Raw genomic sequence first — 15,663 nt, 5'->3', positions numbered from 1 at the left:
AGGGCGGAGTACAGTGCACGCACAGAGACAAACAAAGCTGTTTAGAATTTAGAATTAGAATTAGAATTAGAATTCGATGCGTTTATAGTAGTAGTTGTTGTTGTTGTAAACCCAATTCACAATATTCTCCATCCAACTGTATTCCTCCTTTCTCTCCAAAGTCAGTGCTTATTAATTAAAATATAAATTTAAAAAAATAATATCACTTATTATCTTAAATTTTTAAATAAATTTATTTTAAATTTTTTAAAATAAATTAACTCGATACAATTTTATCTCACCCCATTTGCCTAAATAAAAAAATTCAACATATTTCTCCTCACGAACATAGTTTAACGGTTGAGACCGTACACGCATTAATCCCAAAAAATTTTGAATTCAGCCGCTATATAGTCGGTGCAAGTTTTGTGTTCGAATCTCATTACTGGATCCCGTAATTTAACTTCCTACAAAAATTTTGTCGCTGGGGCTCATCAAAGGTCTAGGAATTTCACCATTTAGTTCAAAAAAAAAAAAAATTCAACCTATTTCTCACTTTGTTGCGGGAATCTCGGATTCGTCACTGGCCCCCATTGCCCATCTCCCTCCCCAAAACTCGTCACTGCTCTCGGTTCTCTTCTTCCTAATGATTTCGCGTTTCCGATTGTCATTACATTAAAATAATCGAAAATTTCTGACAAATTAATTAACTCGCTATCATGACTCCATTTGTCTCCGCACTCGACTCCACATAGACACCCGGACGGAGGAGGACCCAAAATCCCACCCCCACCAATGGCCGGTGTCGCCGGCGACGACATTCAGGCGACACTCCGCCTAGTCCATGGCGTCGTGCAGCTGTCCGCGCAGGGGTTCGGCGGCGCTTTCAAGAAGGACTGTACGGATCTTTCCCGGAGAGTTTCGCTTTTGGCGCATTTGCTGGAAGAGATCAGGGATTCCGGTTGCACTTTGATGCCGTCCGATTCTCCGGCGTCGTCCTCGGCGGCGGCCAGTTGCTTGTCCGATCTGGCGGTGGCCATTCAGGCGGCGAAGAGGCTGCTCTCTGTCGCCGGCAATTTCGATCCGAAGATCTCATCTGTAAGTCTGTTTCACCTGAATTTGGATAGATATTTTAGTGAATTGATCTTCCAATTTGAAGTTATTCTGAATCTTGTTACTTGATCTATGATTGGGAACTTGATGAAGAGTTGATTCAAGAAATTTTGGTCATGAATTGATTTTTCAATTGGGAAATGTTTTAAGTAACTTTTTGTCGTCTTCTCTATAAATTAGCTGAGTTTAACGAGGCAGTTTGTGCAAAATAGTGAGTTAATTCAGGAAAATGTATCCTTTCCTATCACAAAGTGGATTTGTTTGTATTTGTTGCATTTATTGGTAATCTATAGAAAATCGGTCACCTGTTTTTAAGGTTCTCCATGAATTGGTATCCGCATTTGTACTGGGATTTGGGACTTTTATGCGGTTCAAGTTAACAGCACAAATTTGTACAAGTTTCAGCCACTGAGCTGTAATAGGCTGTTCAATTTTCAATCAGCATCCTTCCTAATTCATACCCTTTGCTTGTCTATAAATTATGCTTCACCTGGTTGCCATCTTAATGGGGTCCAATCGACTCAGTTTTTGCATTCAATTACTGGATTCAACTCATTCATCTCTCATTTGCTTGGCATGCTTTCACCCCAAAGACTAGAGGTTGAAGGGCATTCAGAAAAACTACAAGAAGTCAGAGACATCAAATAATTATTCTATATATCCTACACTTGTGTGTAAACATAGCTCATATTTTTGCGCAATGGAAAGCTCTTTTCAAATTTTTGGAATTTAAAATTCTTAAAGTTAAAAAAACTCAAGGAGGGAGGGCCAATAAATATAAATCTAGATTATGTTTATTTATTGAGTTTTAACTTGTGCTTCTAAAACATAAGGTGGTTCCAATTTGTTTAGCCAATGGATATGCTACTCACATGATGGACATAGTCGTCCCACCCAAGTGTCCCTAGGGTTACTAGTAGGAAAAAAAGCTAAAAACTTATCAGATACGTTCAGACAAGTATCCTACACGCATTTATAAGTTCCTGAAAAGTATTGTCTCCATGCTTCTTATGTAGATGGATTAGTGTTCTACATCTACTTCTTTATGAAAACATATCCTTGGCTTAACACATTGGATCTACACTCTTCTTTGTTCTTTCTATCTTCCTATTTCCATTTAAACACCTAACCTGGAAGTGCCACACCATCCTTCATGAGTTTTCCCCATCTTACTTAACTTCCTACATTGAGTTCATGTGTGTTCTACTTGGTTCTCTGAATGAGAAATATTTTCATGCAAACAGAAGATGAAAATATCCTATAAAAGACCATCCACAGTGAATGAAGATCTCCACTTTCCAAGGGTCAGGGGAGGGTCTTTTTCTGCAGAGCCCTTGCTTTTTCGCAAAGGGCTGTTTCCACAATTCAAATCGTAACCTGCCAATCACAGAGGATTAACCTTAAAATTGCTACCAAGGCTCGCCCTCATGAGCAAATCCCATGAATGGAAAATATATATATATGTATTATTTGAAACAGCACCACTAATTAGGGTACATCCTATATAGTATAGGCCATCTGGAGCAGTGCCATCATTATTAATTGATGTTAGAATTGACATTCAATTGAATTTGAATACATGGCTGGTTTTCAGTGAAACAAGGGATACATTGGCCGGTAAGGTCTAAACTCTACAAGTTCCACCGTTGAAGCATAAGTTGATACATCAATTTTCACTACTTGGGATATATATGTGCCCTGGATCTACATTGTCCTTTCGTGTTTATGTGTGCTCTTCATATATTTACAGTCTACTTCTCCGAATATGATTTTGAAGTGTATGCTAGCAATTTGGTATGATAAAGCATACTGTTGTTTCTGTTTAGTGGTTACCCATAAGTCAAAAATAAGGAGGTTTCAATTGGTTTGTTTGTTGTAAAATAGGAGACCTAGTGTTGGTGAAATTATTTTGGACTGATGTTCATTCTCAAACAATTGTTCTCTGTCCATCTAACTTTTACTCTTCTCTTTTTTTTAAAAAAAAAATTAAAGGATGGGGCTGCCAAGAAAATTGCCTTTCAATTTCAATGTGTGACATGGAAGTTAGAGAAAGCTTTGGGGAACACACCTTATGATCAAATTGACATATCAGAGGAAGTTCAGGAGCAGGTAGGATTTGAGTTCTCTGCAGTGTCTTTGACTTGGCTGAATTTAGCACTAGTTAATGTCCTCTACAATCATACTTTTCAGGTTGAATTGGTGAGAGCGCAATTGAGAAGAGCCACTGAAAGATATGGTGGGCCTTTAAGGACAACAATATTATCTCGTGCCTTATCCCAGCCACTAGACAAAGAAATTGATCTACAACCACTCAGCTGTAGGCTAACGGGAAGTTTGCATATAGAGAATATAGGTAATATTGATCATGACTTCAAAAGGAAGGCAGCTCCGGTCCCAACCGGCAATGTTTCACAAGGCCACAGAGAAATTCAGCCGAGTCTTGAATCCGAAAGACCAATAGATTCATTTGCATCATTGGTAGTGTGTCAACCAAATATTGACACGGGCAGGGAACTCAGGACAACCATTGATCATCTGGAAGAGAATAAAAAACGTGACTCTCCTGTCATTCCTGTTGACTTTCTTTGCCCAATATCACTAGAACTAATGAGAGATCCTGTTATTGTGGCCACGGGGCAGGTGGGTCCATCCTTTCATCAGTTGATTTAATGCATTTTGATGCATTACTAAAACCTCGATTGTCTAGTTATTGTTGCATCTTAATTTTATGTCCCCTTGATTTTACAGACATATGAGAGGTCGTATATACAAAGATGGATCGATTGCGGCAACACAACATGCCCAAAAACACAGCAAAAACTCAAGAATCTCACTCTCACCCCAAATTATGTCTTGAGGAGCCTAATTGCTCAGTGGTGTGCTAAGAACAATATGGAGCAACCAATGGCATTGACAAACGGCAGGATAAAAAAGAGTGATGGATCATTCCGTGATGTTTCTGGGGATATAGCAGCCATTGAAGCCCTTGTTCACAAGCTCTCATGCTCATCTGTTGAGGAACGCAGGGCAGCTGTTGCTGAAATCCGATCACTATCCAAAAGAAGTACAGATAATAGGATACTAATAGCAGAAGCAGGAGCCATTCCAACGCTTGTTAACCTATTAACATCCGATGACAGTTTAACTCAAGAAAATGCTGTCACCTCCATTCTCAACCTCTCAATATATGAAAACAACAAAGGACTTATAATGCTTGCTAATGCAACTCCATCTATTGTCCAAGTCCTTAGAGCTGGCAGCATGAAGGCAAGAGAAAATGCAGCGGCAACCCTTTTTAGCCTGTCACTTGCAGATGAGAACAAAATAATAATCGGTGCATCAGGAGCGGTACCAGCTTTGGTAGAATTGCTCCAGAATGGAAGTGTGAGGGGAAAGAAGGATGCTGCAACGGCACTATTCAATTTGTGCACTTATCAAGGAAACAGGGGTAGAGCAGTGAGGGCAGGGATTGTTACAGCATTGCTCAAGATGCTTACTGATTCAAGCAATTGCATGGTAGATGAAGCCCTGACCATACTATCGGTTCTTGCCAGCCACGGAGAGGCTAAGGTAGCCATCGTGAAAGCTAGCACTATACCAGTCCTGATTGATCTTTTGAGAACAGGTTCTCCTCGTACGAAAGAGAACGCAGCAGCCATTTTACTTTCCTTGTGCAAGAGAGATACTGAGAATCTCTCCTGTATAAGTAGGCTTGGTGCTTTAATACCTCTGTCTGAGCTTGCCAAGAGTGGCACCGAGAGGGCCAAGCGAAAGGCGACTTCATTGTTGGAGCATCTTCAAAAGTTGCAGCAGCGCTAACTTTCTAGCAAGTGTGGAGAAGTTATTTCTTTCCGTTATGATTCCTTTTTTTTTTCATCCTCTTTCTTCTTATTCGGATTATTAATTAAATTATTCCCTTTGGATGTGAAAACTGAGTACATAAGCATGAGGATGAAACTCTATTCTCATAGCTTTCTGTGAATTCGTTTCAAGTGATAATTTCATTCAATCTGTTTTTTCTGAGATTCCTTACTATGAGATTGATCTCTTTGTTCTATTGCTGGATTGAAAATACGTTTTTCAAGTGCTTGAAATAATTTTCTCAACAAGAAAACTCGTCTCCCTTTCCATGTAAAACCTGCAACCATGGGCTTGCAAATGGCCAGGTTGTTGGTGATTGGAAATACTTTTGCAAGAGAAATAATAAATCCTTTCCCAGTAATTGCAGTCTAATTGAACTAATAATCAGAACTCTACCGAGGTACAAAACTAAAAAGTTTAGGGAGATTGTGTATGTAAACCTTTTATTATCATAATTGGTTCAGCGCCACTAGGGTGGGCAGCCCAGTAGCACAGATGTGTTAATAGGAGAGGTCTCAAGTTGAGTTCCATGACTTGCCTCGTTCTGCCATCTGGGTCCTACCTAGTTGGCCTCACTTGCCATGAGATTATTTTAAGTTTAAAGATGAATTGAGTTAATGATACTGTGATTAAAATTTAATATAGGATGTTGCTGGTTTCAATATTTAAATGGCTTCTTGGGTATAACAAGGACGGGCTAGTGTAGACTTATTCCCGACAAATCTTAACCTACTAGGTGGAGCAATGGGTTGGGGTTGCATTTTCTACGCATAGGAATCCTCAAGATCTAGACAAAAATGGTTTAGGTTTAGTACTTAGCCAAATCAGTTACAGCTAAAACTTGGTAGATGGAAGCAGTGTGTGGAAACATGACTTTAGTTTGATGCTGCAAGTGACTTATTGGGGTTCTGGTTCAACTTTTAGAAAAGGAGAAATGAGAAAGCAAGTTGAACCTAATTACTTGGAAAAGGGTGAAGTAAAATAAAATAAATCTATTTATTAATATTTTTTATATAATATTATCGTAATCTTGTTCAAAAATAAAATTTATTATAATAAAATTTTTCATAGTTAAGTGTAGAATTTTTAAAAATTTCAATTAAATTCAAAATTAATGACAAAAAATTTCCTCGTTAAGTTACAAAATTAATAAAATATAAAATTACAAATAAAAATCAAAATAAGAACTGAATTTTTTGTTGCTAATATAATAATTTATAAACTTCTATTTAAATTAGTAATGAAATAAAATTAATAAATATTAAATTTAAAATTAATATTCATTTCCCTCTACTAACATTAATATTAAAATTAATATTCATTAAATAAGTTTGAAAAATTTTAGACTATAATTATAGTTCTAGAAAATTTAAAAGAAAATACTATAAATATAATTTAATTATGCACATTAATAATCAATGAGGCTTTCAGATTGGCTGGCTCGCGCACGTGCATACAGGTGCTTGGTCCTTGGAGATTGGGTATTCGATTCCAAGGTATAACACTTGGAATTATTACTGGGATTATTATCCCGGCGCGTGCAAGGGTTAGTACGCATTGATTTTGTGGGCATGCGCTAATTAGCAACAAAATTATTTTCCATCGCTAATTCCATTGCTAAAAAAAATTCTTCTCTAACCTGGTCACTAAATTTCAACCACGCCCTTTTTAGCGACGAAAAATTACCCGTCACTAAATCCATAGCCAAAAAATTTAGTGACGAATTTTGATGTTTTAGCAACAAAATTTTTGGTCGCTAAAACGTTGATTTTTTGTAGTGTGATACGTAATTAATTAAGATGATTATATATATTAATTATGTCATTGTCAAAAAGTTGACGAGTCAAGGTCGAGCTTGAACTCATTAGCAGGCTCGGGTTCACGAGAACCATTATTTTGTTTAAACCTAATTTGTTATTTTATTTTATTATATATACATATATTAAATTAATATATATATTAACTTTAAACATATTCAATTTAATTGTATTATTATAATAATTTAAAGTTTGATAATTTGTATGAAATAATATATTTACAAATAAAATTATTTACAAGTTATTCACAAACTTCTAATTGACCATATTTACGAGTCTCTAATTGAGTCTATTAGTATTCACAAGACTATAATCAAACATATTCTTGAACTTTAATGAGTAGAACTTTATTGAGGTCAACATCGACTCCTTTACAAATTGAGTTTTAAAATTAGACTCAAACTTGACTCGTTTACCTTAACAAACGAATTCAAACAATCTTTTATCGAGTCAAACATTTGCGACCCTAATTCAGATCCTTGTTATTTGACAAAAATGATTTAAGATTTATAGGATTGAATTTGTTAAATTCTTGTTGAATTGAAGTAAAAATTAATATTCCTAATTGGTTTTTTTATAGATATACTAACAGTAGAAATAAAATGATTTGGTCAGGTAATGAAAACATTAAGATACTACTCATATGAGGAGAAGAATTAATACTAAATAGAATGGAAGAAATTTTTGACAAAAGAGTCAAGAGAGAAACAGTAAGAAAACATTAATGAGAAACTTCAAAGAGTAATTACAGCCGGTGCAATGATCTTTTGCAAAATATATACACTGCCACAAGTAAGTGATTAACAGAATTTATATACTCTACCCTCTTAATTATTGTCTATATTTAACCAACAATTAATTAGTTTGAAAATGATAGGATGTTATACTATGAATTAGGGGGGGGGGGGGGTTGGGGGGGGAACTCTATTATTGCATGCCAATAAAAAAATTATAAAAAAAAAGCATTGGGACGTGAAATAGTTGGTAATAAATAAAAACAGAAGAATTAGTCAGGATATGACTATATATAAATATAATTCCTTAATAATAGATTAGCATATAAAAGTCAAACAAGGGACAATGTGAAAGGGAATCTTTTAATGATTTGTCCAATCCACACAAGTGTCAGTACTCTCATTCAGGCAAAGCAAACCAAACCCCATTGTCATTAGGATAACCATATCTTATCCCCCACCCACACATCACGGGCGGGCTTTGGATCCATTTTCAACTTCTTCATAACTTTATGTAAACTCCTCATAATGATTTCACCTTAGAAAATGGGAAAATAAGCAAGTTTTGTCGGTTATGCGTAGATGATGGAATGGAAGGGTCTCACGTACCATCTTTTCTGCTTTAATTATGTGTAGGATCTTATATAATTGTTGTGTATATCATTATATATATATAAATTGTTTCTTCCCAATTTGTCAACGACTCTGCTCCTTCTCAAAAATTGGCAATCTTTCTTTGACCGGAGATCCCTAACAATCACAACCACTGCCCATAAATCTGTGTTTTTTCTCACAACTACCGAAACACACCGCTTTGGTTTTTTCTTCCCCTGAGAGTCCGCTTCACTGTAGCCATAGCGCCATGGGGAACACTTTAGGCGCCAGAAAAACTGCAAAGATCATGAAGATAAACGGCGAGACAATGAGGTTGAAGACGCCGGTGAAAGCCGGCGACGTTGTCAAGGACTATCCCGGCTACGTCGTGCTGGAATCCGAGGCCGTGAAGCACTTCGGCGTCCGAGCAAAGCCGCTGGATCCTTGGCAGGAGCTGAAGCCCAAGCGGCTGTACTTTCTGGTGGAGCTGCCCAAGGTTTCGGACGAGAAGGCCCCGAGGAGAGTCCGGTCGGGGATTCAAATGAGCGCCAAGGACCGTCTCGAGAGCCTAATGCTCGCGAGGAGGTCGGTTTCTGACCTCTCGGCGATGAAGCCGGCGAGCAATGCGGTCCGGGAGCCGAGGGGACAGTCGACCGTGGAGGATGGGAAGATGAGGTTGAAGATGAGGCTGCCGAGGTCGGAGGTGGCGAGGTTAATGGCGGAGAGCAAGGATGAGGCTGACGCGGCGAAGAGGATTCTGGAGCTTTGCATGGCCAACGAGGCGGCCGCAGCAGGCGAGGAGGCGCCGTTGTCGGGGCAGCAACAGCCACATTGGAAGGGCGGGCATGAAAGAGTGGTAGTGAAGGACTTCAAGGCTCGTGAGGTATGTTTCCTTCCACTTCGGACATGGCCATTGTTTCCTGGGCATTTGAAATTTTCCGAGAAAATAAACACTCTCTCACAATTTGTCAGTCATATAATTAGAAGCAAAAATAATATTTTATTTAAAGATATTACATTTAGAGAGATTTTATATTATTGTCATTTTGAATGATTAAGTTGCATACTTTAAAGTTGTTGCTTGGTGGATCATGAATCAAATCAGCTTTGTTCATTAATTAGCAAGCATCATAAAACCATCTTTAATCATGTATGTATGTGTGTTTGTTAGCAAGATCCTATTCAAAGACCTACCCCCCAACCAACCAGTAGTCCCCAAAGGGAACTGCAAAATAGATCACCTACCCAAAAAAAAAAAAAAAAAAAAATTAAAACATCCCTATGCATTACCCAACATAAAGCTAGCTGCTTCATTAACTGAAAATCCCTAGGCCAATTTCAAAGCTACCCTTTCACACACATATATGGCAATTGAACGAACATGTCAACTTCTACACGATCATGTCTGACTCCCTATTTAATTCCAAAATAGTATTTTTTTAGAATTTTTAAATAAAATATGTCCATCAAAATATGTGCAAGTCTTTTTTTATGATTATATATCACTGTCATATTCTTTCTTTCTTTTTTTTCTTCCTTCCTTTATGACTATATTCAAGTTCTGTACATACGCCATTCTAAGTTTATTCTTTTACCCAAGTTCTTAATTTGTATATGTTTTTATTATTAATTCTTAACTTCATAGAGATAATCTTATAATTATACTTACCAAAAGTAAAAGAGAATTTATAATTATAACTTTTTGAATCTTGCATGCATAAAGTGGGTTTAAATGCCATATTTAAATGTGGTCTTAGAGCTAATCTAAAAAAAAAAATCCTTATCTGTACTCTGTCAAGAATACGGGTCTTATCATGTTTAAGATGAGAACGGCCCAAACTAAACATGTTGTTAGTCTTATTGAGAAAATTTCATTCTGAACCTTTCTTTCCACAACTAAATAATTATTTGTTTAAGTGAGTTTATTCGATATTAATCGAAAGATGGTACAATTGTAAGTACTTGTCAGTAAAAAAAAGACATCACAATCACAATGAAAATGTAATGGGGTGATAGGTGATAATAATAAGGTGAATTTAAAATCTTAAATTCAAATCTCGTTAATTTCAATTGCTACCGATATTTATGCTTGGAATAATATAATCTTATTTATCAAAACAAAAAAATCACAGTTAATGAGGCTAGTTAGGGATTGTGGGCGCCTGCCTTAATAGACTTGTGTTTCGTCCAATTGCGCCTTAATTTGAAGCTTACTTTTGGTTTTGTTTTTAACTTTTACTTCGCGTGCAAGACCCAACAAGTTCACACTACTTTGATTAGGTAAGCACAAAATATTGAGCCTCCTTCATGGAAATGTAAACATCCCTTGACCAAACCCTTCTTTGTCATCATCTTGCTTTTCTCTCCAATTTCACTTTTCATTTCTATATTCTTGTAATCTTTGACCACCCTTATATTGTATGTGTGAAGTTATATTTCTTAATTTGTAACTAAAGATTATGCGTTCTATTTCTTGTAAAAGAAGGTAAGCGGCAATTTAAACAATGTTTTCTTGACCCTAAAAACACTTGAGAGTTTTGTTTTGTGCACTGAAAATTTTCTTTTTCCTTTTGCTTCTTTATTGACTATATATGTCGTGATCCTAAGGCTCTTGACATTTAAAAACAACCACTGGGATGACCTTAATTATAACTGCTCAGCCATTCTAATGATGCTTTTGAAAAGGTGATTAATGCTTTACCAAAACTTTTACTCATTTTTGCAGAAGCGAGTGGGCTTTTTGCCTATCAGCGAGGGAGAAATAAAGCTGGCTGTAGCATAGAGAAGAAGAAGAAGAAGAAGAAGAGATGATGATCAGAAGTTTTGAATATGTGCAATTAACTAAGCTGAATCCACCTTCCTTGACGAGTTGTTCAGCTTTCTGATCCACAAATGTAGACAGTTTCATGTGCGCTGCTTTTGTACATGCATGGATGTGTCAACCGAAGTTGTTGCCATGCTTGATCGATCAGATAAATAGTTAAAAATAGCATAGTATATTGTAATGACAGATTGTTAATGCATCTCCATGCTCAACTCCTATGCAATCCATTGCTTTTCGTCTTCTCAAATGGAAAACGGAGAATCATAGCTCGTGTCACTAATCAATTCTACTACAATAGTTTATTGGGAGACCTTAATTAATTCCATGAATACGAAAAAGTCGCCCCCTGATTATTACTTCTTTAAGAATTTATAGTGTTATAAGTGATATTAAAGTCTTTCTAAAATTATTGAGAGCGTGCAATATTATATGAGATATTTAGCCTAGCAAGGGCTCGGAATATTTCAAGGACTGAAGTTTGCTATTACCCAAATTCATGATTGGTAATCTGTTTATCAAATTTATATTTTTGTTTTTATACTTCAACATTTTTTTGTGTGATCACTTGAATTTTTCGTTGTTTTGATTACATCCTTTGACTGTGTATTTAATTTCAAACCAATTGCACACCTCACTAGAATTGAATTAGAGCGTGCAACATACACATGCTGAAATCACAAAATTATCCCCCACGCGCACACGTTCAAAAAACAGCTAGCAACAAGATAGGAGAGGTGCCTGATGACAAGTATAAAGGATAGGGGAGAAGGTGTGTTCAACGTCGATGACCACCGTCAAGCCCTCGCAGTCATTGTCAACTGCATCAGTTGACAATGATTGTTTGTGCCCTCTCCGATCATTGCGACCAACCATCAGTCTTCTCTTGTCGACGATACCTCTTGTTTTGTCTTCTCTGATAATAGTTTTCTTAGTTAGCAATGCCTCCAACTGTCCATCTTCTTCTTTTAGTCACAACAACTAACTATCCATTTGACCGATTCATCTTCCCTAACAAACAGCTCTTTCATTTCTTCGTCTTCCACCACCGCTGACAATAACCTCTGCACTTTCCACCACCGCCTATGCTTTTTTACCGCCAATTGCTCTCCGTTATATCCAATAGTCATCTTCATCCTTCGCCATAACCATTAACTTGCACCTCATCTATCCTCTATACTTGTTACCGACTACCTTCCTTGCCCCATTGCCACTTGCTTTTTGTCCTACGATATAACCCACACAACCTCGTTGTCAACCACCATCTCTACAAATCCCTCACCCCCTACAAATCTTTTTCATCCTATCCCATTTTCTTCTCCATCCTATGTATTTGAATAGTCATCGGCCATTGAAGGAAAAAGCTATGGCAATGATGGTTGTCGACAAGTAGGGTAATTTGAGCATTTCAATATATATGTATTGCACACTCTAACTCAATTCTGGTGAAGTGTGTAATTGATTCAAAAATACATGATCTATAAGTATAATTAAAATAACGAAAAATTAAAGTGGATACATAAAAAAAATTATAAAATTACAAGAACAAAAATATAAATTTGACTATAATCTATTAGGTTGAAAAGTCTATATTAGTTAGTAAATATTTGGCATTATTGTAAAATATTTTTGCCATCTAGAGAATCAATATAAAAAGAGTAAGGATAATACTTTTTGGTTTGGACAAATTGTACCGAAAAGCTGATCCATAGGGTAATGTTGTACAGTTATTTCAATTATCATTCCTTATTTTTAAACTTAAAACAATTCTATTAAGTGATGAAATAATTGAAAATACGATATATTTATCATTAATTAATAAGAATATATAGGAATTGAAAATAATATAATAGCTTTTAGGATATGTTGACATTCAAATTGAGCCGACCATGATTCGTAGGCCCGTAATGAGAAAAAATGAGCCAAAATGCAAAGAGAAAGGATTATAAGTAGAAATAAAAGACAAGGGAATTTTACATGGTTCGGCTGGAACAATATCTACTCCACGACTATTCTCTGGTTATTCCAGCAGAGTAACAATATGTAATTAATTTTTGTTCTCTCCCTTACAATGGTGATCCGACCCTTATTTATAGTGAGGGGTGTTTACAATTGCATAAAATACAAAAGTGTAGAGTTGATATCATGGGGGACAAGATGTCCTTATCATCTCCATAAAATCAAAAGTGGGCTCCATATTACCAGGGATTTTGTTTATATCAGATAAAGCAGGTGGGTCCCTGCCTCCGTTTATTTAGCAGCAATGTTGTTACGCAGGCTGAATAGTTTGACTGGCGAGCTGAACGGTTATGCCAGCAAGCTAGAAACATTGTGGGCAGTTCATTGGGTATATCACTGAGAGCTCGCTTGAAGTTTTGCTGGGAGTTTACTTGAGAGCTCGCTTGGTTTCGTGATTTGAGCTCAAATTTCAACGATGTATGAACTTGTCTGACGAGCTCAACTGGGCTTACTGGGTTTTAGGCAATTGGGCCGGTCTATTGGACTCAATCTAACCCAGGAGAAGTGTGCGGGAAATACCAGTAACAGGATATTAATTAACATTATCCTTATAATAATTACTTTTCAGATAAAAAAAATTAATGTTTGGATAAATCATGTAAAATTGCACCTTGTCTAGTGATTGAAAAAAGTGTATTTGACAAAAATATATACGTAATTAATATTAGAAGGGTGATCTGTGTTATATAAGTATATATGTCAAAAAATAAAATATTTTAAATAAAAATTTATTGTGTATATATGTTGATATATAGGTGTAGTGTAATTTTTATCTTTTTCATGTAAAATATTGAACAAAATAAGATCTTTTGTGTTACTAAGTTAGTTAAAATTAGGAGTCATAAGTTTAAAACTTGTTAAAATATTTTTTTTAAACAAAGGTTCATAAAAGGAGTATTTTAAGAGAATTAAAAAAATGTCACATCAAATTGTGTGTTTGCTTAATAATAGTATAAATAAATAGATGGATATAGATATAGATATAGATAATATTTGATAAATGAAATATTTATAATCTTAAATGGTAATTAGGGATAATTCTATCTAAAACATAATTTTGTTTTCTACTCCAGATTTTGTTTCACATTAGAAGTTTTAAATTTTTATATCCCTTTATTTCACAAAAGAGAGAATAATTAAACAAAAGCATTTCTTAATTCTTAACTCTAATCAAATGCCATAAAAAAATCTCATGACACCTTTTATTTGGTAACTAGTATTGCACGGAAACGGATACGAGAAATATTTTTTATATAAAATGGAAATAAAAAAATAATATTTTAAAAAAAAGGTAGAAAACAAAAGTACAGGATAAAATGTAAATTAATAAAAATAGTGACTTTTTTATAAATATAATTTTATAAATATATTATTTAACATATATACATATATATCACCGTATTCCTTTCTTTTTCAACAATCTATAAATATATATACAAATATCAAATATTATATCATTTATCTGATATAAATAATATATTTATATTCCTTTCTCTAAGAAACTATATTTCTCTCTTTCATCCCTCTCTCATTCCTTTGTCACGTTGCTTGCCTATTCCTCTTTTTCTCCGGCAACAGCCACCTTGCCTTGCATCATCTTTCATCGTTGTTTTGTCTCTCATCACCGACCCTCTTGTTGCCTCACCTCTCACCATCTCACCTCTCATTGTCGATCGTCGTGGCATTTTCCCTCTTCGCCATCTCTCGTCGCCGATGCACACCATTCCTTTTGTTGCGGTCGTATGTCTCGCCTTTCACTGTCAATCGTCGCTGCATCCCCTCTCTCTCTATACAGCCTCTCATCGCCACTACACACCCTTCCCTTTGTTGTTGTCACCTCGCTTGCCACTAACCCTCTCATTGCCCCAACTCTCATAGCCTCACATCTCACCGTCAATCGTCGCTACCCCGACTCTCGCTACCTCATATCTCTGTCCTTGATTTTCACTACATCCTCCCTCTCAACTACATTTCATCGTCGAAAATATTTTTTTAACCATTTTATGTAATTTACAAACGATCCAAAAAATATTTTGGGCCATTTTTTCCATTTTCAAAATAAAAAATAGTTCTGTAACATCAAAATGAGATCTCTGATTCTGTGTTTCAAAGATAACCACCACACTAGGGGTGTTCAAAATAATTGGTGCATCGCGGAAACCGACCAGACCAAATCGAACCAGATCGAACCGATCGATTTTTTTATTTGGCGGTTGAAACGGTTTGAAGGCTGTCCAAACCACGCGGTTCGCAGTTTAGACAGTAGGCGGTTCGGTTTTAAACCGAACTACTCAAAAAATAAAAAAAATAATAAAAATAAAAAAATATATTATAAAAGCACCCAGCCCCGTGCAACCCTCTCCCACCCAAAACAATAATCCTTAATCGTAATCGACAGATCCCCCTCCCCCACCCGCAACCCTAATTGCAATTGGTAGCCCCCTCCTTCACCTACACACCCTCCCCCAGGCATGCAACCCTAATCGGCAACCCCATCCAGCCCTCTCCACCCGCACAACCCTAATCGGCAACCCCCTTCAGCCCTCCCCCACCCACGCAACCCTTCCCCAGTTCGTCCCAATTCGATCGCCTCTGCTGTTGCACCCTTCTATTCCATCGTCTCGACGTCTTCTCTTTGTCTTTCTCTTTCTCCTCGTCCTCGGATTATCGTCGACAGCCCACACCCACGGTTCCACCGCCGGCTGCGACAGATCGAGGCAGATGA

At 36.4% G+C, this 15,663-nt stretch overlaps 2 protein-coding genes across 2 annotated transcripts; both read left to right on the top strand.

The window, feature by feature from the left end:
* Positions 1-552: 552 nt before the first annotated feature.
* LOC127810643 (U-box domain-containing protein 11-like) lies at positions 553-5,117 on the top strand. The gene is made up of 4 exons (XM_052350216.1): positions 553-1,077; positions 3,085-3,201; positions 3,283-3,732; positions 3,841-5,117. Exons 1-4 carry the CDS (start codon positions 775-777, stop codon positions 4,909-4,911), a joined length of 1,941 nt encoding a protein of 646 aa, XP_052206176.1. The 5' UTR covers positions 553-774; the 3' UTR covers positions 4,912-5,117.
* A 3,068-nt stretch (positions 5,118-8,185) lies between these two features.
* Positions 8,186-11,169, top strand: LOC127809512 (uncharacterized protein At1g66480-like). The gene is made up of 2 exons (XM_052348354.1): positions 8,186-8,981; positions 10,824-11,169. Exons 1-2 carry the CDS (start codon positions 8,367-8,369, stop codon positions 10,878-10,880), a joined length of 672 nt encoding a protein of 223 aa, XP_052204314.1. The 5' UTR covers positions 8,186-8,366; the 3' UTR covers positions 10,881-11,169.
* The last annotated feature ends 4,494 nt before the right edge of the window (positions 11,170-15,663 follow it).

Source organism: Diospyros lotus, chromosome 9 (assembly GCF_014633365.1).
Source record: "Diospyros lotus cultivar Yz01 chromosome 9, ASM1463336v1, whole genome shotgun sequence".
Taxonomy (NCBI): Eukaryota; Viridiplantae; Streptophyta; class Magnoliopsida; order Ericales; family Ebenaceae; genus Diospyros; species Diospyros lotus.
This window is presented reverse-complemented; position numbering and strand designations above follow the sequence as displayed.